The sequence below is a fragment of the Ammodytes marinus genome (assembly GCF_949987685.1).
Source record: "Ammodytes marinus genome assembly, chromosome: 15".
Classification (NCBI taxonomy): Eukaryota; Metazoa; Chordata; class Actinopteri; order Uranoscopiformes; family Ammodytidae; genus Ammodytes; species Ammodytes marinus.
Genome location: NC_137219.1, coordinates 24,455,341 through 24,478,749, shown reverse-complemented (window position 1 = coordinate 24,478,749; position 23,409 = coordinate 24,455,341). Strand labels below are relative to the sequence as shown.

General features: G+C 40.5%; 1 protein-coding gene across 1 annotated transcript; it reads right to left on the bottom strand.

Moving 5' to 3' along the window:
- Positions 1 to 372: 372 nt before the first annotated feature.
- Positions 373 to 23,409, bottom strand: LOC307262005 (cilia- and flagella-associated protein 100-like; the record flags this gene model as incomplete). Its single annotated transcript, XM_080042735.1, has 11 exons — positions 373 to 495; positions 784 to 873; positions 2,269 to 2,475; positions 7,260 to 7,389; positions 7,786 to 7,940; positions 8,028 to 8,070; positions 10,238 to 10,577; positions 18,269 to 18,444; positions 18,584 to 18,664; positions 18,759 to 18,922; positions 23,377 to 23,409. The coding sequence occupies 11 exons, from the start codon at positions 23,407 to 23,409 to the stop codon at positions 373 to 375; spliced, it is 1,542 nt and encodes a 513-aa protein (XP_079898861.1).

Genomic DNA, 23,409 nt, shown 5'->3' with positions numbered 1-23,409 from the left:
ATCACAAGCTGTGTTTTGCTCTTTTGAGATAACATGTATATCTACAAGTGAAACATTTATGTGAATGAATAGGTGACCAACTATTTGTTCCACTATGTTTTGTTATATTTCGATTGTTGTTTTCATTTTTATTAAGTACTGTATAACAAAACATATTCAAAAATGTGATTGTTGAATGATCTTCATATATTATTATTATGACTGTGGAAACCAAACAGCTATAAAAAAAAGTGTTTTAAACTAGCTGCCCTAAACACCCTTAGAAAGGGAAAACTGTAACTTTGGTTTGTTGCAATATTGCGATTACTTTCCCCTTCTAACACATTTGACTTTTCATGCCAGTGAAAACACACAGTATGTTTAATTGTTTTTTTACTCATCCTGAATGGTGAAAAGGTAGGCATGGAGTTCATCCTCTGCAGGAATGACGTCCTCCTCACTGACTTTGACCTTCTGCTCAACAGGGATGCATCTGGGCATGAGCCTTCTTCCAGTCTAAAAGAAAAATGTTTTAGCCTTCCTCTAGGTTTGTTATGTAACTTCACTTTCTGAAAAGGACTGTGCTGACTACATATAAGAGCTGAAAGATAATGATTAATGAAAAAAAAGGTATTAAACAATTTTTTGTATTTTTAGTGTAAAATGATGCCCTTACCTAAAAAAAGGCAGAATTATTAGCGTTTCTCCAAATTTCCCATAAACCACACATTTAGAAGACATGACACAAATATCACCAAATGGCATAAAGAGTTGAATGTATCCATTTTGAAGTGAAAGACTCACAATTTTCTTGCTTTCACCCAGGGATCTTTTTATGCACTTCTTCATCCTTTCCATCTGTTTCTCCCTCTCCAGTCTCAGCTGTTCCTCACGCTGCCTTGAATTTGGTATCGCCATAAAAAAAAGGTTTTCATTGAACATGTTCTCTCGGGAACCATGTGTTTACAACGTGCATTTTATTTTTTGTTTCGTTTTTAAACATTGAACACAGAAAAGGTCTAAAAATACCAGGACTCAACCAGCCTGCTGAGATGTGTATTAATATTCTGCTGACATTGTCCAAATTTTACTAAAATACTGCTGTTCCAAAGGATTATTACACTCATACATGATATAAACATATACATGGCCATGTACAAGTACTATATGTGTAACAAATATCCAAAAAAGACAGTTGATAGAAAAAATTACATCCCTCTAAAGTTTGAGTGAATGTACCATTCGCAGTATAAATATGCAAGCATAAGCAAAGAATGACACACGAAAGTCCAGTAACCTCCAATGAGCAGAAAAAAGTGTATTACAATTATGAACCTGATATACAGTAACATTTGGGAAAATATTCCATGTACTTGCTCTTATACATACGAGTGTCTAGCACCCTCCAATTAAGAGGCCTACAGTCAGTAGCCCCTTTTAAACAGCTGGGGGTAGTAAAATTGCAGACACAATCTGTTCCGCCTCTCTGTATAAAAGTGTTCTGCTTGTTGTTGTGGAAGAGGGGCCAGTGTGACATTCCATAGCCTATGTTCTTAACGTGCGAAAATGGTAGTAGTTGAAGGAAGTGTGTTTAACATTAACCACGACGGCCTGATGTCCCGTAAAAATCACCAAATAAAAGGAACGGCGTATAATCTAGCTGGTCATAAGGTCCACTGCTCAATCCAAACCCCCACGCTTCATTTTCCAGAGTTTATGAGTGTATTTCGGCCTGGGAAAAGTTGTAAAATGAAGTGGGAAAGCTATGGCTAGGCTAAGCCATGCTGCGACCGGATCGCCGCCGCTATTATTATCCTGAAGTCTGAGCGTATATCCACATTTATTTATTTCTGTCTACAGTAACGTGACTTCACACACTGTGTGTATGTCAGAGCCAACTCGCTCAGAGCCAACCTGTCACACAAACACACACAGGTGAAGCAGCGAGTGGAGTTATTTTGTCAGTTAGGTTAACAGTCCCAGTGATGTTGGACTCAGCGCGTAGCGAGATCAACCAGCACATCACAGGGACAGTAAAATACGGCCCTCTTACTGCAAGCCCCAGCACTTCTGCTCTCAATTCACCGGCAAGTGCTGTTGTTGTAAAGCAGCTGACCGGCACAGCGCTAAATGTTTACGTCGCACCTGACGCTGCTTACAAGCACCCCTCTTTCATTCCTGAACGCTATGTAAATTGGCACACTGATGCGCCAGCAGAAGGCCGGCATATTGGCGTATTTTTGTTCTGTCAATATGCCGCAATCTCTGTGTAAAAGGGGCTAGTGAGACAAACCTGTTCCTTCTCTCGCTGTCCTTGATCCTTCTCAGAGTCTCCAAGCTTTCATCAGGGATGCTCTCAATGAGCTGGAGCAGTAAAGACATACGGTACTCAACGCTGGACAGCTTCTCCAAGGTGCTGAGGTTGGTCAGCCGGCTATCAACGCAGCAGCGGTGCACTTCTGTCACCTTCAAACCCAGATCATCCAACAAAACATCCTGTAAGCAAGAAAAAGAAGTAGAGTAGATGAATGACTAGCATGCAGGCACAGGGCTCCGGACTAACTTTTTCATCGGTTGCACCGGTGTGCCTACATTTTTTCATCTAGGTGCACTAGCATATATTTTGGGAGCACCCAATATTACATTTAATGACATGATAAATTTCAGGTGCATTGGTGTGACCAGTGAAAATATCGAGGCACACTACACAGATATTTAGGCCAAAACGGGCGCACAAAACAGGTGCACTCTGCAGCCCTGAGGCAGCAGCATTTCTTTGTGCTAACTAAATGAAGGGCATTTTCCATCCTTCTTTGATGACAGACTACCTATATCGAAGTGTTTATTGTTACAATATGGGGGCAGCAGCAACACCATTGTATTGCAATTGCAGTAACCTAGCAAACAGGGGCACAGCACAAGTCAAATGCAAACACAAAAGTAGCCTACAGTAATACCGAGTTTATAAGAGTCGGGCAAACGGTTGTTCATTAAAGCTGGGGTATATGATTTCTGATTGGTCAAAGTTAACATGAGCTGACACTTTGACCGTCTTTCTTTGCCAGCGATGGTTTGCATTTAAACAAACAAGGGAAACATCTTCTGGCCAGCAATATGCTCTTAACAATAAAATCGGTTCCTAGCGTCACTCCTCTTGCAAACTCTGTCCAGCATGATTGACTATCTCCACACCTGGTCAGTCAAGAGGTAGTTAGCTCATGTGACACAGCCTCCATGACCACTAGTCCCCATGCATCTAGCGCCCCCTCCAGGCCTGGAACATCCATTACTATAAAAACTCACCCAATCCCTGTATGTCAGTCTGTCAGATCATCATTAATCCCTCCTCATAGATTTTACAGGTCACGCCACAGACCACTTGGGATTACAAGTAACTTGAAAAATGTACCTATTATGTGTAATAGGTCAATTGTGTTGGACCACCCCGCTGTTGATAACCTGGACATGAGCATATCAAAGCTAAACTCACCAAACATCCTCAAAACAAGAAAGGGTTTGGGTTTTCTACACTTAAACATAAGAAGTTTGCTTCAGCACAATAAATTAGACCATGTTAACATCTTAGTATCTCAGGCTGACCCAGATGTCTTGGTTCTGACTGAATCATGGTTGAAGAGCAGTACACATGACTCTATGGTGGCAATAAATGATTATAGTTTATTCAGAATAGACAGGACCACACGGGGTGGGGGAGTGGCTGTCTATGTTAAATCACATTATTCTGTATCATTACTACATGCTGTCTCTGTTCGAAGCTGCTTTGAATTTATTGCTTTGGAATTGTCTTTATCGTTAAATGATTGTGTTATTGTAATTGGTGTGTACAGGCCCCCTTCAGCAGTAAATAGCTCCTTGAGTGAGCTAGCACATTTAATCTCTCCATATGTAAATAGAGAGGTCATTATGATGGGTGATTTTAACATTGACTGGCTTTCTGGTGCCTCTGAACCTTTTAAAGAAATATGTAGCAACCTAAATCTTACACAAATAATAACTGAGCCCACAAGACCAAATCTAAAAAACCCAGCAAAATCAACTTTGATCGATTTAATATTATCAAATCAAAGCAATAAAATAGTTTCTGCTGGTGTCTTTGAGCTTGGAATCAGTGATCACTGCCCGGTGGCCTGTATCAGAAGTATTCATCTTAAAAAATCTCAACCCAAAATCATCATTAAGCGTAATTTTAAAGGTTTTAAGGAGCAAGCATTTTTAAATGAACTCTATCAAAGTGACATTCATCTCACAAGTGAAATATCTGATGTGGAATTGGCCTTAGAATTTTTCACCAATACTTTCTCCTCCATTTTGAACAAGCATGCACCCCTTAAAAAGCACAGAGTAAAAAATAGATCAAACCCCTGGTTCACAAATGAATTGTCCGATATATTTGCAGAGAGAAATAAAGCATGGTCCCTAGCTAGACGCTCTGGTGAAAACTCCAAGTGGACTGCTTTCAGACAAATCAGAAATAGGTGCATATCCATGGTTAGGAAAGCTAAATCAGACTACTACCTCGAACTAATTTCAAACTGCTACTCCAACCCTGCACTATTTTGGAAGGCTGTGAATTATAACAAAAACAATTCTAGCACTGTTCCCAGTCAGTTAAAAATAAATGATCAGATTTTAAATGATCAGAAAGAAATTGGTTTAGCTTTCAATAAACACTTTATAGCTGCTGGTAAACTCTTTCACAATGGAGTATCTACGCCTTATACGCCTACCACCACGAGAAATAAAAATAGCATACCACCTGTCTCTAAAACTCCTCTTTTCAGCCTTGTTCAAGTCCCAACAAGTATTGTTGTAGATGCGCTTCTTGCCATCAACCCCAGGAAGTACATGGGAGAGGACAATTTGGACCCATTTTCAATAAATCTCTCTGCACTTATCATATCAAAACAAATAACCCATATTTTTAATCTTTCCATCTCCTCTGGTATTGTTCCTAAAGTCTGGAAAAAAGCTCACGTCATTCCATTACATAAAGGGGGTGACAAAAGTGATCTTAACAATTACAGGCCAATTTCCAAACTCCCATGCCTGGCAAAAATTCTAGAATCAGTCATTAATACTCAGTTGAAATCCTTTTTATCCAGTGCTTCCATTTTGAGTCCATTTCAATCTGGTTTTAGGGCAGGCCACAGTACTGTATCTGCTGTCACTTTGGTCTTAGACAACATTGTTACAGCTATCGATAAAAAAATGCACTGTGCAGCACTTTTTGTTGATCTGTCAAAAGCTTTTGATACTTTAGATCACCATTTGCTTTTAGAGAGGCTGCATGAAATTGGTTTTGATTATTCTACATGTAGCTGGTTTAGGGACTATCTCTCTGATAGACAGCAGTCAGTTAAGCTGGGAAGCTACCAAACTGAGTTTTTAACAGTTACAAATGGTGTTCCGCAGGGCTCAATTTTAGGTCCAGTCCTATTCACAATTTACATCAATAACATTGTTTCATCACTACAAAACTGCCATGCCCATTTGTATGCGGACGACACTGTACTGTATTGCATTTCTGATTCAGTGCAACAATCTGTTCAGAACCTACAGAGCTCTTTTAACACCCTGCAGAACTGTCTAGTGGATCTCAGGCTTGTCCTTAATATAGAAAAAACAAAATATATGTGCTTTTCCAGAGCAAGAATTACACATTTTAATGATCTTATTATTCACACAAATAATGGATCTCATATTGAAAGAGTCACTGAATATAAATATCTTGGCATCTGGATAGATGAAAAACTCTCTTTTACATTTCACATAAAAAATCTTGTCTGTCGTCTCCGACAAAAGATTGGCTATTTTTATAGGAATAAAGCCACCTTCCCGTTGTTCAGTAGGAAAAGGATTATTGAGGCAGTTTTTATGTCTGTCCTTGATTACGGTGATGTGGTTTATCGGCATGCATCTCGTTCATGCCTTAAACTCCTAGACTCTGTATTTCACTCTGCTTTGAGATTCATTACAGGAGATGCTTATGATACACACCATTGTGTTTTATATGAAAAGGTTGGGTGGTCCTCCCTTAAGGAGAGACGTGATGCACATTGGCATATTTTTATATATAAAGCTCTGACTGGAAAGCTACCACTATATTTGACAGAAATGCTGCTTATTTCAGATGGGCTTTATCAAACCCGCTCAACTGACATGCTCATGTTATATGTCCCCTATGCCCGGTCTGAGCTTGGTAAAACCGCTTTTAGCCATAGTGCCCCTGACTCCTGGAACAGCCTACAACATACAATTAAAATAAATACACTCATAACTGTTAACCAATTTAAAATTATTATTTTGAATCAGCCCCTCTACACTTGTAACTGTTTTAATTAGGCTATTATGTCTCTCATTCAATTGATCTGAATGTTTTAAATTGTTGTTGTCTGTGTGTGTGTGTGTGTGTGTGTGTAAACTTGTTATGTATTCTCATTGTATATTGTGTATCTGTACAAACTCGACGTCATTGTAAAAGAGGGTCACCCCTCAATTGATCTTTCGAGGTTAAATAAAGGAAAATGAATCAGAGCGAGGCTCCGATTATCTGTTCTTATTGGCTGTTGGGACTGTCCATTCACTTTGGCACGACTTTGTTGGTGTAGAGCGTGTCAGGGAGGGACCATAGAGGAGGGACCAAAGAGAACAAGTGGAGCGGTTGAGGTATTTGGATTCGAATCTCTATCCAAACTGCCATTTTCTCCCCAAATCCTCCAACCCAGCTTTAAAGCATTTCTAACCGGCTACTATTTCCCTTCCGACGCCCTGTGTCTGTTGAAAAAACGCTGATTTAAGGTGAAACTGAGTTATCGTGTTTTCAATATGTGTGTGTGTTTTAGCGTTGCTCCAGGTTGACAAGAACTACGCTCGTAGTAACTTTAAGTAAGTGCATTAAAACTTTCACAAGTAAAGAGCCAAAACTGTACAAGCACAGCATGCTATGCTAGCTCAGTAGTTAACCGTTACAAACAAGCCAGAAAGGAAGCTGGCTGTATCGTCCAGCCATTTAGCTTAGTTTGCCATGAACACCTCCTCCCTTCCTTTGTGTATGTGTCCCCAGCCGGGTACTATATTCACCCTGCTGGACATTGTATGCACAAGTGGAAAACAATGAAGTTGCGGCTGCTATCACATCTTGTGTGTTGTGGACGGTATGATGTGGCACAGCCCTATTGCCAGGTGCAGCTTTAAGGCTTGAAATAGAGTGACGTTGGAATGACACTTAGCTAAATGTTGAGTACATTCTGTCTCTTTACCTGGTCCTCTGTTCTCAATGAGTCATGAAGCTGAACCTTCTTTTTCAGCATGGCACCTTTGTCCTTCTCTTTGTCAATTCTGTCCTCAATATCATACACCTGCAGTGTCAGATTCTCTTTATCTTCTTTCCTATAGGCAGAGATGAGCATTGGATTAGATTACTGTTGCTCAGTATGTATTATTTTATGACTTTTGTGTATATTGGCTGTCTTGTGTGTCTTCTTTATTTACTAATACTTTTTATGAAGTGGGTTTGTTTAATATTACATTACATTTCATTTAGCCGACACTTTTATCCAAAGCGACTTCCAATAAGTGCTTTCAACCATGAAGGTACAAACTCAACAAGAATCACGGAAAACAAAATAAATTTCAATTAAGCCAAACTATAAAATGCCACATGTAAGTTCTGCATTGTAGGTGTTCTTTTTCATTTTTTTAAATATAGATATTATATATAAAGAAATATATATATTATTTTTCAACATCAATATGCCCAGCCTTTTGGATAAACATAATGCGTACATTTTAGTCTCGGCCGTCTCGATGGTCTGCCGGAGCTCATCCAGTGTCTCATCCACCCTGGTGGAGTTCTGGATCAGGGACAGGTTCTGGTCGGTCAGCTCCATCATCAGATCTAGTAATGGCTGGGGATCGGAGAAGAATATCTCCAGTTTCTCCTGCAGGAGACGGAAAGTGAAACAACAATGTGAGCACTGCAAATAAACACTGAATATAAAAAGAGGTAATACCTAAAGAAAACTGACCTCATTGTCTGTGTTGTCTCTATTCCGTTTAGAAATTGGGACCCTGAAATAAAAAATAGTTTAGGCCAAGGAGAGATTAAGATGTAGTGATTTATGAGGGGATACATAATTTGGTTTTCTGTATAGCTTTATTAAACAACAGCAAAGAGAATGATGAGAGAAAATATTAACATAAAGAAAATGAACTGAAAATCTGAAAGTTATTTTCATATTCAAAGATGAAGATTAGCATGAACCTTTTTTTTAGACTTCCATGGTGTAAATGTATTTTCTCAAGTATGTTTTTTCTTTATATTGTCATTCTTTTGCCTTACTGAACAACAAATCAAAGTCAAAGATAACCAATCTTATTATTGACTACGACATACATTTAAGACCAGTAGTGGATGTGCTGTATCACAATGCTCATTCTTATCATAGATTTGTTGATGTCTCCTTACAGTGTCTTGTCGTTGTCTGAGGACAGCGTGGGTTCTTTGCAAGAAGGCAGCACTCCCCCTGGGCTGGACTCCAAGCCTGTGCACATGTTATTAATCCTATCAGATTACTAGCTCCTCAATATATGCACCACTCTGTTTTGGCACCTATTGGGACGTTAAGGTGGGTGGGATATTTGATTAATTGGTAGAATGTGGCCTAGATCAAATTTATTTACAGAAAACAAACTTTTTATTACAGAAAGAGTACATCTGTGAAAAGTCTGTTAAGTATAATTCATTGAAAGGAAGCCAAGTGAGGCCAAACCTTTAGAGAAAATAGTAAGTTGCAGCTTGGATGTATTTAATGAAATTTAAGAGCTATTTGAGCGCCTGGTCATTCTCCAGGATTTACAGACGCCTGTAATCTGACTGACACAACACACGCTCTCTCTCACTCTCACACACACACACACACAAACAAACCCCCCCAAACACACACACAGTCCTCCTAAACATCTCATTAAATTATACATTTTATTATAAATGTGTAGTAATTCCTCACAAGGGAAGCAACATTTATGTAGCGGTCACAAGTGGTTCAGATTAATTTTGCTATTAGAAATTATCTGAAGATTAATAATACCTTAATAATTTCTTAAAGTTCAAGGGGCACCAGCTCTCCACTTAGGAGTGCAAAATAGCAAAACATTTCTTGTTTTATCAATGGTTTAAAATTAATGTTGATTAAGTCTAGTGATCAAATAAATAATATTAATAAAACCTAGTTTAATTTTCACTCTATAAAATCTAATAATAAATCAATTATTATTGAACTTACAAATCTGATAATATATCCACATTACTGAAGGTTAAATGAATTCTTGACGTAAAGAGGTTGACATACCACAAAATATTCACACAAATGAATGACATAAACTTCCAGTTACAAAAAGAAAATGCATGTAATTTATTAACAGAAAGTAAATAAAATCAACACATCTAAGGGGCACTTTACACGACAACACAAAACGGTGCATACGCGAAAATATTCTCGCGGATGCACTATATCATTTACATGAAAACAGCAAACGCAGGCATGAAACCGCAGGTTTTTGAGATCATCTTCCAGGGAGGATTTTTTGGAAAACAACGGTTTTGGTTTCTTGTAAACACCGAAACCATTTTCCCTGGTAACGCTGACGTCACGGCTCCACTTCACGTATGCGTAGTCTATAACATTTGCTGCCAAAATACCCACACGCGAGTTAGAAAGTTAGAAGACAACATAAAGTTAGAAGACAACATAAAGTTAGAAGACATAAAGTTTCAGTCTCAGTGTAAACCCAATTACAAAACAACAATGAACAGTTCAAAATCAGTAAATATACATTTCCAAGTTAACAGTCTTTTAAGCCATGGGTTCTTGCTAAGCTAAGCTAACTGCCCAGTAGTTCATACGATACCAGATGTTTACACAGCGCTCATAGCCGTGCTTGGGTTCTGGTCCTTTGGCACGAAAAAGGGGTTCTGCTTGGCAGGGTCAGTCGTGATGCAGCTCTGTTGAGCTGGTCCTTTGGTTCTTCAGTAGCGGCGTGCTAACTGGCGTTGTTGTCTCTCGGTTGTAGCTCTTAACTCAGTAGTTCTTCTTCTTCTTAAAGGGTCTGGCCTTGGTGGGAGCTTGGTCTGTTCCCTGGTTCTTCTGGTTCCTCTTTGGGTTGCTTGGAGCAGCAGGTTGGATCCTTGTCCCTCTTTGGTTGAGAGGGCCTTCACGGCTGTTTGGACAGGCCGTACTGTAGGGCTTGGATCAGGGAGAGCAGAGAACAACGGCCCTTGCCCGGGTCCAGGAGTTTGAGAGTAGCACCAGGTCTTTCACTGTGGAGAGGCTGATTGCCGGCTCCAGAGAACTTGGTGGATTCCCCCCTCCCAGTCTGGAAGTTGGGGAAGAAGAGAGCTGTACCTCCAACCTCTCTTGGTGGAGGCGAGGAGAAGAGAGCTAGAGAGCTTAGCCTCCTTTTTGGTAGGCTAAACGTGAGTGTTCCGCCACTTCCGACGGTGGTTGGAAGAGAAGAGATGCTGCACCACTCCGTTTGGAGGTGCGTAGAGAAGAGAGCGAGCTGTACCAGCTCACTAGCTGTTATCAAAAACAGCATAAGACTTCTGACCAATGGCAGAAGAGACAGGGGGACACATCCTGGCTCGGCTGGCTAGGTGTGAACCCAAGACAATGGCCTAGCTTCAGGCAGAGGTGTGAAACACAGACAATGCCTCGGCACTTGGCAGAAGAATGTTTGGGGGGGTTTTGAGAGGCACCTATTTGCAGACCCATGGGGAAAGTGGAGCTCCACCGGAAGCCACGCCCCGAACTCATTTAATTGGTTAGAATTGTAACCTACTCTGAATTTGTTTTCTTCTTTTTGTTTTACTGCCGGAGTTCACCTAACGGTGAATAATAATACACAGTTTCCACCGGTTATGGTGCTAGTACACAGTAAAATACGTCAGTTTGTTAAGGGTCCCAAGTGGCCAGGACGGTGGTAAAAAAGTAGATGTTGAGGTAGAAGATGAATGAAGCAACGAAGCTTTGTGTACATCTTCCGAAATCCGTCTGTTTAATTCACAATTATCACGAGTAGGTCAATCACATACAAATATAAACTCTTATAAATGAAACACAAAAAGTGCCACCACATTAAAATAAATAACTCATTTTAAAAAGTGCAAACACATTAAAATACACAACTAATTAAAAAAATTGCAAACACATCAAAACACACAACTCATTTTAAAAAGTGCAAACACATCAAAATACAAATACAAAATTCACATGAACTTTTTTTGTTTTATTTATAAGAGTTTATATTTTTATGTGATTTGTGTCTTTCAGTGACCCCACATTATTATTGTGTGTGTGTGTGTGTGTGTGTGTGTGTGTGTGTGTGTGTGTGTGTGTGTGTGTGTGTACTTTACAGTACAATCATTGAATGAAGCTGTCAAATGTACCGGCACTTATAGCTGTCAAATTTACAAATCGTCTTCTAAACCAATGAAATTGAGAGTTCATGGTTTTCCACCAATGAAATGACGTTCGGGGAGGGACAACGCTTTTGACCAATGAACGAATGAACTGAGTTTGGGGCGTACAATTCTGACCAATGAAATTCGTTCGGGGCGTGGCCCCATCCTATTTCCGGTGGAGCTCCGTTTTCAATGGTTTCCCCCATGGGTCTGCAAATAGGTACTCTTGGGGGTTTTGACACCAACACTCCAACAGAACCAAGTAATTCACTTCAGAGCTAAAAGTCTTAAGGTGCGAACACACTAGGCATTTTACACGCGTAAGATTTACGTGCGTAACGCGGCTAAAATGTTGCTTGATCATTTTGTGTCAAAAAAGGTTATACGCGCGTAATGTGACGAGTCTCCCTCCCGATATTGTATTTCCCTTATCAACTATGGCTGCGATCAGAACCGACCCGACACAACAGCGTGCATGTCCACACAAAAACAACAACAATACGGCCAACAACTGTGCCAAAAGACAAACTGAACAGCACAAACAGCCTAGCATTAAAACAGCATTGCATATTCACGGCAGCTACATAACAAACACAGTTACAGCAGCATCGGTGCACGGCGGCACAACATAAAGGCAAGTAGCCAAAATTACCCTACCTGGCTGTGACAGGGGACCGTGGCTGGCGTAGATCAACACCGGTGCTTCGTGTACTTGTCGTGAAAGTCCCGCGGACAGTCGTCATGTTTGGGTTCATAATATGAGGCGCTAGCCGCCCGCACACAACAGGGTGAGTTAACTAATGCTATACGGCGCTAACTTTGTTTATCGGCTAAAGCACAGCTACACATATTCACTGAATTAACCAGGAAGTCCATTCTCCTGGTTTACTTTCCCCACGTATAACCCCGAGCGGCTTCATACAGCACCGGCCGCCGCAATACATTTACTCCTCGGTGTCTCGCATCAGCCTCTGTGTACAGTACACTGTTCTCCGACCCTGCCAATGTATGTGACGTAGGGTCAAGCTCAACGCTGATTGGCCAACGCGGCTAATCGTCTCGCGTAGGAGCAACAAAAGTTCAATTTTTTGAACTCCTCGCGTAGCTATACGCGCGTAATATATACGCACGTAAAGCTACGCGCGTAAAAATGTTGCTTTAGCGCGAGTGAAAATGTTGCTTTAGCGCGAGTGACGCATTTACGCGCCATGTACGCGCGTAAACCAATGGTTCCCTATGGAAAAGGGGCGGGTTTCATACGCGTCTGTACGCGTGTAAAATGCCTAGTGTGTTCGCACCTTTAGGCCCTGTTCTCACAGTGAAAACGTGACAGTTTTCCCGTATTTTTTTTTTTTTAACCCCGTTCAGACACAATTTATCTGACATCTTCACCCGTACACATGTTTTCAGAGGAAACGGGACGAAATCGATGTAGTAAGCATGCCAGGCCAGCAGTTGGCGGTACAAGGTAGTAGTAAATAGCATTTCCGGTGCATCCGGTGTCGGCTGTAAGAATTGAATAAAAAGGCGCGCCTGCGCAAGAACGATTCTTTTTCACAACTCGTGTCCGCTGTTCACAGCATTGGTGCAGCAATTCCATATTTTGTTGTAGGAGCGATTGTCGGCACGATAACAAACTCATCAGCAACAGCACAGCGAATACAGCTCGGTGATTCGCCATTGTTGTTGTTGTTTTCCAACTGGCGCACATGGACCTACAAAGACGGCGCATGCCCATTTATCTCCAAACACAATGCGCATGTGTGAGGGCGGAGCCATGGCGTCAGCGTTACCAGGGGAAATGGTTTCGGTGTTTACAAGAAACCAAAACCGTTGTGTTTTCCAAAAAATCCTCCCTTGGAGGTGATCTCAAAAACCTGCGGTTTCATGCCTGCGTTTGCTGTTTTCCTGTAAATTATATAGTGCAACCGCGGGAATTTTTCCGCGTTTGCACCGTTTCGTGTTGTCGTGTAAAGTGCACCTTAATGAATGAAATACATGTCTATATTCACGACAAATGCAACCCCTCCCCGACCGAAATGCACAAGCCGCTAATGGTCAAATACAGAATCATCAGCGCGGCTGTCGGCTATTTCAAGTTCCATGTTCTTTTTTTTATACTTTTTTTTTATTGAGTTTTTAGCACATCACATCTACACATAGTAGATCAACTTGCAGATGCCAATTAAGTGCAGATAAAACTAAAAATTCAACAATGAACAAACAATTAAAACAAATACAAACAAAGCCAGCACTGTTTTCGCCATAGATAGTAGTAAATACACGCTCACAACAACACGGGGGAATAAATAAAGAAGCGGCTGGTTTGACGAGAGACCACTGGCTTGACCACAGTTGGTTGAAAGAATAATTTCCGCCGTGTGTAGTCACCAAGGCTAGAGTGAAGTGAGTCTTGTGTTTTGGCGAAAACGTGAGCGCGGCACTGTTTATTGTGTGGTGTTTTTCCTCGTCATTAAATGAACCAGTTGGCTACACTGTGTCCTACTGCTACGATTAGCTGCCGCAGCCAGCGCTGTTCGCTCACTGTCTCTATCAGTTGCACCGAGCCGTCTCTGTGCTCACAACAACACGGGGGGAATAAATAAAGAAGCGGCTGGTTTGACCAAGCAAAAACGAGAGACCGCTGGCTTGACCACAGTTGTTCCACAGCCCGATAGTTTGACCCACATTCTGGCGGCGGCTATCGCAGTCCAGCCTAAACCCTGCCCTACCAATAAGGGTAGGGTCCGCGGTGGAAACACCACAGAGATTCTTAAAAGTGAGCTGTCCTGCTCTGAGCCGCTCCGACCCGACCTACTCGGTGGAAACAAGGCATTAGGAGTACTTTTACCAAGTATCTGTCCCTCTGTAAATTAACCAGTGAAATGTGACCAAAGTACAAGACAGTGCATGACAAAGGAATATTATATCCAAGCACATTAATTAAGACTAAATGTACATCTTTCCAAAATGACTTCAGTTTTTCACAACTCCAAACAATATGTGTGTGGTGTGCTTCTAAGCAGCCGCACTGTCTCCAACATGGCTGAGGTGTTGAAGATGCTTTACTACTGATTTTAGGTGTAATAAAAAACCGCACCAAATTTTTCCAGTTGAAAACCCTCAGTTGTTGTGAACTTGTGGAAGTACGTTGAGTTTCACACATATCGTACCATACATCTGATGAAATTTCTACATTTAATTCTTTTTTCCACCTTAATTTTAGATACAATGTTGAGTTACCCTTACATTCCATAATACTGTCATAAAACATGGAGATTACTTTAACACTTTTACTATTTGGTTTATATGCATTGATCATATTCTTTATAACTGGGTTTATTTTGTGGGATATTTCCATCTTCATTTCTTTATTATAATAATCTCTAAATTGTATATACCTAAATAAATCCCGATTATGATAAAATGTTTCTTTTAGTTTTTGGAAAGTCTGTAATTCTTTGTTTTTTCCATCAGTGTACACACTGCCTTAAAACCTTTTACTGCCCATTGCTTAAATATGGCATCATTTTCTCCTGGTTTAAATTGAGTGTCAAAGGCTATCCATCTAAGTGCTTTCTGGTCTTTCCTTAGTTTAAATTGCCTTACAAAATCAAACCAAAACTCCAGTGAGCCAGAGGTTATTGAATCTATTTAACTTTTTCTCCTAGAACCGACTGGATCTGACAATTTCAATTTCTTTCCATCTAGCAAAATAGTTATCATTACACCACAGAAAAAGGGGACGGAACTGAGCTGCATAAAAGTAATCTTTGAGATTTGGGAGTGCCATTCCTCCTTTATGCTTGGCCAATTGCAGTGTTGTGTATCTTATTCTAGGCTTCTTTCCTCCCAAATAAATCTAGAGATAAGTTTATCCCAGGTTAAAGCGGCTACGAGTAACATTTAAATATCTTTTAAACAGCCTCATGTTTCCTCTCATAATCATAAATGACCTTTAACAGCAAACGAGACCATCAGTGCAAAGAAAGATGTTTTAATATAGTTTTTATTACTGCGTTTGGTCTGGTCGCACACCCAGTCCGATTTTCGGTTCATGCGTGCATGCTCTATGGTCACATTTCTCTATTGGTCGCAGATTTCAGTGTGGCTGCTACCAGCTAGCCACTCCGCTCGATTATAGTTTTCTTCATTGAACGTCCAAAAAGCCTTGCTTTCTCTTCACGCAGTTTCAGCTTCGGTGTTGGCCTGCCATCAGATTTTATTTTGCTGCTGTTGTGGTAGTTTGGTAAAATTATTTTTAAGTAAATACTCTAAATCTCCACCCTCCATAACTGCACTTGCTAATTAGGCTACTCAAAAATTAGAACAATTCAAACATGCTAATTTTGCGCTATTTGTTTTGTTATTGTTTTTTCGGTGATGTTGATAATGATGCTTTGATTTGATTGGTGTGAAGCCAAGGGCCAAGTGGCTTCCCTTGGCACCCTCCTGACCAATCAAAGGAGGGCAGTGTCATGACAATAGCCTCACCTGATTGGTCAATTTATTATTATTTTTTCACCAAGGGATGCCAGCTCGGGCTGGCTTCCTCGCAGACATACAGTGTGCAGTGTCGTGTTTCGCCGCGTCTTCAGTATGTAACTTTAAAGGGGCGCTGTTTCGTGCATTGTGAAATGCTCAATGAGAGGAGAAAAATGGGGAAGAAATGCAACACAGCACTAAAGAATTACCGAAACGGTTAATATAAATGTTTTTATTGGATGGCAACTACAGCCTAAAAAACAGAACTCCGGGAGAAAACGCCACTGGAATAATGTGAGCTAAATGTGGTGGAAGATGAAATACATTTCATATTATACTGTCCACGATCTACGACAACATTTAAAAAAAAAAACTAGGGCTGTCAAAATTAACGCGTTAACCCAGGGTGATTAATTTCTGGAATTAATGCGTTCATTTTTTTAACGCATTTAACGCATGTGCAGAATGATCCGCCCCGTGCATCCCACCCGCTCTACACTACAGTCACTCTTACGCTGTGGCTGACCCAGGATCAGTAGCTGCGCACAGCCAAACATAGCAGCACATAGCACGCTGTGTCGCGGCTGGCAGTTGCTCTCGGAAGCAACAGGAGAAACATTCTGCTCTGTTCACGGGAGGAAACAAACGTCTGCAGTTTTCAGAGGTGTGTGTACGTGACAACAACGTCGGCTACACACAAACACACACACTGTAGCGGAGGAAACTGGTGGATGTATCGGTACCGCGCTGATCTGCTTGTATCACAGGTTTCACTTCAGAGGTGTCGGCCAGAACAGCACTTATGGCCAAAAACGTCAGACTATAAGCATGAGACTAGGAGAGGAGGAGTATGGTTTATCCGCTCTTTATTTTCCTTCTTTCACAGACACAGCAGCATAGATCGTGGGAAAAGAAACACAGGCTTAAACTCCGCTTGTGACTCGTGAGGAGACGTTACAACAGCTGTTGCGACCCGCGAATCGTGGCCGTTAATAACATGCATAAACTATAGCCTAATTTATAACAGCGATCGGGACTGCATGTAGGCTACTTACTCACGGGTGATTCACATAAACTCAAATAAACACGTTTCACATGTGGAATGATCGATTACTGCGGCAACGCTCACACATCCGACCGAGGGAGAAGAGAAAGGAAACTTACTAAACAGACTCTCCGGCCGACTGACGTCACGGCCCTAACTGACAGTTATCCACACTGAATAAAACACATCTTAACACACTGTAAAAAATATCAAACACTAACTTATGAACTTTGGGGCCTTTTCTACACACAGACACACGAACAAACTGCAATCAGGTTGTATTCAGGAATGCAAAACCATGGATTCACTCAATACATGCCATTATAGCCTATGCTATATTTGCTGAATAGAGACAGCCAAATTTAAGTATGGTGTGGTTGTTTTAGTTGATTATAATTTATTTGCAGTAATTACACCATCATTTGGATTTTCAATGAATAAAAACTACATTTAAATGTATATATTCACCTTCTGTCCTTTATCTTTCAATTCATATAACAATATACAGAAAAAATGGTAATTTTTTGGGCCTATTTCGAATGGTAGAATTAATCGTGATTAATCCATGGAATCCTGTGATTAATCTGATTAAATTTTTTAATCGTTTGACAGCCCTAAAAAAAATGTTATGTTCCTGATTTTGACTTGAGGATTTTCTCTCACTTTGTTTGCGCCCACTCCCTTTTCCCTGGCTGTGGCTGTTGTAGATTTCTCATTTTCTGTAAAAGTAACGCAATAGAGACAAAATCCTCATGACTCTTGGGTTAATTTTTATGTTTAGTTTTGAATACTGTCTCTTGTACATAAGGGGCAGTGTTTATAGACGAGTTTCTGTGCAACGTCATCGAACATGTGCCCGTGCATATAGAGGTCAGAAAGACTCGAGCAAAGTACAAATTACGAACAGTTATTGTGCTATTAACTGTACCAAGCACCAAACATTAAGATGGAAAATAATTAAGAAATACCCCCCTTGTATCTGTTTGCTAAAAGTAGAAGAATATTGCTACTGGCCATTAAAAGGGAGGATCTGTGATGCAAATCGTAATTTAGTTTAAATGTCATTTAATGACAAATTAATCAACGAGAAACTTTTTTCTTTTTACTCAATGTTATTGTAAATAAGGGTCACCCCTCAATGATCCCTCCAGTGTAAATAAAGGTTGAATGAATGAGTTTGTATGGTGTGGTTGCTGCGTTGCAGCTCACTTGAAACGACTGGCACCATCATTGAGAAGGAATTACTGAATTCTGTATATTGGACCTTTATTACTTACCCTGTCTAATTGCTGACTCCTGAGGCTCCCTGTTGTGCTCATCCAGAGTGTTTGTGTCAGATGGGTCATTAGTTTTCAAAGCCTCTGCCTCCTGCCATTCTGGAGGCGAAAGCTTGTACAGAATGTTCTTGTATCTCTTATATTTATTCAGGATTTCGTCAATCTGGGCAAGTTCACTGTGAAGAAGAAAGACTGGGATTAGATCCATACAACTTCCCACCACAAAATAGTCATTGCAGACCTCCAAAATACCTCACTTGTATTTATTGTTCTACCATGTTGATATTAAATATTGCAATATTATCAAAACACTACCTTTTTAGAGTCCCTATTTTGTCAGTTAACATCTCAATCTCAGCATTCATCTCCCGATTGTACTTGTTTTCTTTTTCAAAACTGACAAAAGAGACATTACAATTATTAAAACGTTGGGTTAGTTAATTTAATGTGAAGTTACTATTGCAACAAATCAACTGTATTGCTTGCTCACAGTGTTGTTGCATTCTCAAGTTTCTTCTCACTGCTCTTGAGGAACTCTTCATAGACATATTGCTCTCTCTCAATGATGTGTTCAAGCTGTTTCAGATGTCGCTTCTTTGCTTCAATGGTCTTGTCCATCCTTATAATATCTGACCTGTTCTTCCTTAGAGACACCTGTGGATACAAGGATGAAAGTAAATTAGGTACTACTGTTCATAAAGGAGAGGAAGAACAAGCCAGGCATAGATTGGCAGAGCAAATACTGTGGACACTTGTATTTACATACAGTTAATATTGAAGTTTCATCATGGACTCAATCAACAGTGCAGCACTATTGGCCTTTTGTAATAATAAAACTATACTGAATAAAAGAATACTACAATATGTGAAACTTTATTTCTAAAATAATCGTTGGACATTTTGGAAAATATTCTCCCTTGCTTTCTTACTTTGGGTGTGAACGTTTACAAATTTGTCTAAACGGTTACACGACTGCAATTTTTTCGCGTACACGTTTAATCGTTTCATTGGGGTGCGGACAACGTCATTGTCGCACACGCACACAGACACACACACACACAAACACTTGTTCGTTCACCTGTCATTATTGCTTTCATTAATTTCTACTCTGTGGAACGACAAATTAGAATAGTCTATCGCTTTCTACAAGTCCATGTTTATGCAGGTTAAACAGGAGTATAGATAACGTTTGGGCTTTTTAATTTGGAAGGTTTTATTGCACCTACTTACTAACGAGCATTGTTCACATCAACTGGGTTACGTCAATCTCGTTTATCTTTCATCTCTCTGCTATGGCTGTGAGTGTACACGCACATATGTGTCTGTTAACTGTCCGCAGTGCTGGCTGATACACACACACACTCTGAGCGGGGTAAACGGAGACTAGCTTTTTATCTGCTCCAAATAGTTTGTGCAATTTCCGATTTGAAATTAATTTGTGTTTCGAGAACACATTGAAGTAATTTTCAAAACTTAAAAAAAATAAAATGTTTTCGTTCATTGATTTTTCTTAAACGGCTATAATTTACTAAACAGTGTACACGTGCAAACCCCTATTTCTTCGCCGCTTAGCTCAGCCGAAAGATTGTAAACATGAAAAACTGCTTGTCTGGCGCTAACCAAAGTTACAAAATCAATATAGCAAAATTTCTAAAGCTTTTTTCACCTATACAAAAAACAAATAATAATAAAAATAACAAACTGTGGTTCCCCTTATCTCAAATAACCCCTTAAAAACTTGTGGCTGTATTCCCTTGCTTGCAGACTTTATGCTGAACTGCACGCTTCATATTTAACAGACAGATATGAGAATTACTGTATATTGTTTTTCTCATTTAGGAAAGCGATGAAGCGTACATTCCAATATTTTAAGACAATGTCTGCGCACCGGCGCATACACCTTAGCCACACACCACTCCCTTCTCCCTTATTGTTTTTTTTCCCAAGGGCCCAGGCTACGTGTCCTGTCCTGACACCCTTCACTTTACCGGCAGTATGTTCAACACAAGACTGATCCAGCTTCAGTTTTAACTGTGAACATTCATTACCTTATTATTAAAAGGTCTCATATTATACACTTTTCGGCCAATATTATATGGTCTTAGAGGTCCCTAATACGTTTTTCTTTAGTTGTTTGCTGAAAAAAACGTTCAGATCATTTATTGTAGTATGCCTCTATACCCTGATTTTCAGCTAATCTCACGATGGCCTATTTTTGAAACCGAGCTGCAGCTCCCCTCGTTTTATATACAATCTATGAGCTCCCCCAGCCCCTGTCCGGAAGCGAAGCCATTGGCCTCGCCCCGTCTTTGCCGTGCCTGTTACCACGGTCAGGTTTACCCGTGAGAAGAACCATGTCTAGTGCTAGTAACGCAGGAGCTCAGCCGCACTTTGAACAGTTTGACATGACCGATCCTTGTCTACATGAAAGACTAAGTTCATACAGATGCACTGACAGCCACAAGCTAATGGAAACGGCATGTTCACGATGAACAAGCTGTGAGTTTGCCAACATGGCTCTGTGTATTCAGGCTCGAGAAATGCAATCAGATCGTAGGAGCCTTTTCCCCCAACAGCGTGCTAACGGACACGATATCTCCGGTTATCATTTTGGCAGTCAAACTAAAGTTTCTTTAGCGCGGTGGCCCTCACCGGCGAGGTGTCACTGTGAATGACACCGTTACCAACCGTCACACTGTCACAGATTTTCACCGGGTGAATCCAGGGTATCTGCAGGTTTCAGCATGTCAAATTTAAGACTTTTTAAGACCTTTTTAATACCACATTGAATGAAATTTAAGACCTAAAACACAATACATATAGGCGATATTTGGGGGGTCCAGCTGTATTACAACCCAAGCATAGGTTGTGTGTCACTCAATGAGACTCATTCAAGTTTACTGTTTGTCTGTTTATTGAACATAAAGAGATAATCATTTATATCAGAAGCTAGGAAGAAAGTAGCCTCTCTCATGGTATCTGCACATTTTAAGACCTCTAATGAACACCAATACCTTGGCAACATCTACAAACTACACTACAGTATATGCTCTGTAGAGGTTTATTTTGAATATCAAATATTCAATGCACTAATTACAGAAAATAAAAAATGTTCAGCAGTCTGAATGAAGACAATGTCCCCCCGCATTTACCATCAAATAAATATAAGATCACTGTAAAGGCAACGTGAAAACCCATCATTACCACCTTTTCAACCTATTATAGAGCTGTATCAATTGATTGACATTTTCTGATTAATCGAGTCAAAAGAACAGTTTAATCAATAAAGAAAATGTGTTAGCTGCAGCATGCAGTATTATAATGAAATACAAAAATCTGGTAATTTATGGGGAAGAATGTCCTTCCCATTTTAATTAGCCTACTTATTCAATAAACAACAAACTTAGTCCATTAATTTTATTTTTCAGAACTTATGGCAGAAACTATTTAAAAATTGGTTCCACAGGTGAATGTTTTTGCACTTTCAAAATCGGGAAATAGGCTACTGTAAAGTAGGCATAGCATAGGCTACTGTATACAGGTTTGCATAACGGGACCTGCGGTAATTTGCAAAATGTTTTATTTTCTTCATATTGTTGCAGGCAGCCAGGTTAATAAACTGCGGGTATTAGGGTTGTACCGAATGGTGATGGAAATGTAGGCTACTGTCTGCGATTGACGGGACGATCTGCAATAGTTCTTAACCAGCCGTCAGAGAGCGAGGGCAGAGTGGAGAGAAAGAAGGCGACAGACAGAGAGAGAAGCAGAGACTCGCGTCTCACTCTGTGAGCTCATGGCAAAGCGACCCGAATGACCGTCTAATGAGCAGCTATTAATTAATAAATATAGATAAATAAACATTTTACTAAACACAATCAATCTGTTTGTTTCTGTGTGATTTGCGTTTGGGTCAGTAGCCTACCTACATCGCCAGCGGGCGGATGGTTGCACACCTACGGAGTAGCGGCAGTGTGTGGTCGCGGGGTGAATAAAGCCAGCCATGATATTTGTCGTCCACCCTCCACCTCTCACTGAATTTATAAAAGCTGGGCATGCATTTCGCTGAGTCGTTCCCCTTTCTTGCTTTCACGTGACCGACTTCAAATTCGGAGGCAGGGGACACACATTCTTCTTCTATGCAACAATATGCGGATCACAGCCACACACGGCCGTACTGCCCTCTAGCGTAGTGTCGGACTTTTATGAGCAGTTAGTTAGAAAGTAGCCTCTCTACATCTCCTTCTCGGAAAGTCGCGGAAGAAAAAATATATATAACATTGAATAGTCCTGCCCCGACAAATTTAAGACCTTTGAGAAATGGATTTAAGACCAGCATATCACATTTTTAATTAATTTAAGACTTTTTAAGGCCTTAATTTTAGATATATGAATTTAAGACTTTTAAGACTTCCGCGGCCACCCTGTGAATCGCTGCTTTGCTCGTGCAAGGCTTTTGTGTTTCTAAGGTGATTAAACATCAATCTTGGACGAGCATTTTAACTTTATGCTGCATAAAGCATTGCACTGCGCCGTGTTTCATCCAGTTTGAAAAAATGCTCCCACACTGGACTCTGACTTTTTCATGCACGCACCTTACAAACTGCTCCTGCTGCGCGCTCACAAACAGACGTGGACTCGCATACGCGGTTACGTCTCTCTTTACTGCCATTTCCTGGTTTACAAGCGCGCAACTCTTTTAAAAACATATTTCCTTAGTGTCATTTAGTTCGCCAATTTTCGGTAATTTTGTTTGGCTTTTTAACTGTTTCCGGCCGAAACCGAAAATTACTAATTTTGCCATTTTCGGTGGCCGAATGTTCGGTGCATCCCTAATATTTTTCCAGAGGATCTCGGGGCCGTGAACCAATAAGAAATAGGGGGTGGGGTTATCAGACTACTGCACGGTGGAAGCGGGTACACAAATCTGTTTGGTGTGTGCCATGACGTCGGTCGTCGTAGATGTCGTCGGGCTTCTTTTGAGCCGATTGAACATGTTCAATCGACGGCGGGCAGTCTTTCAGTTGGAGCAATTTGATTGGTGGAGGGCTAGCGAATCAGTGAATCACTTCGCAGACACTAGCGAGAACGCATATGGTACGGCTACTTACCTCAGGATGCAGAACATGGAAGAGAGGGTTCAT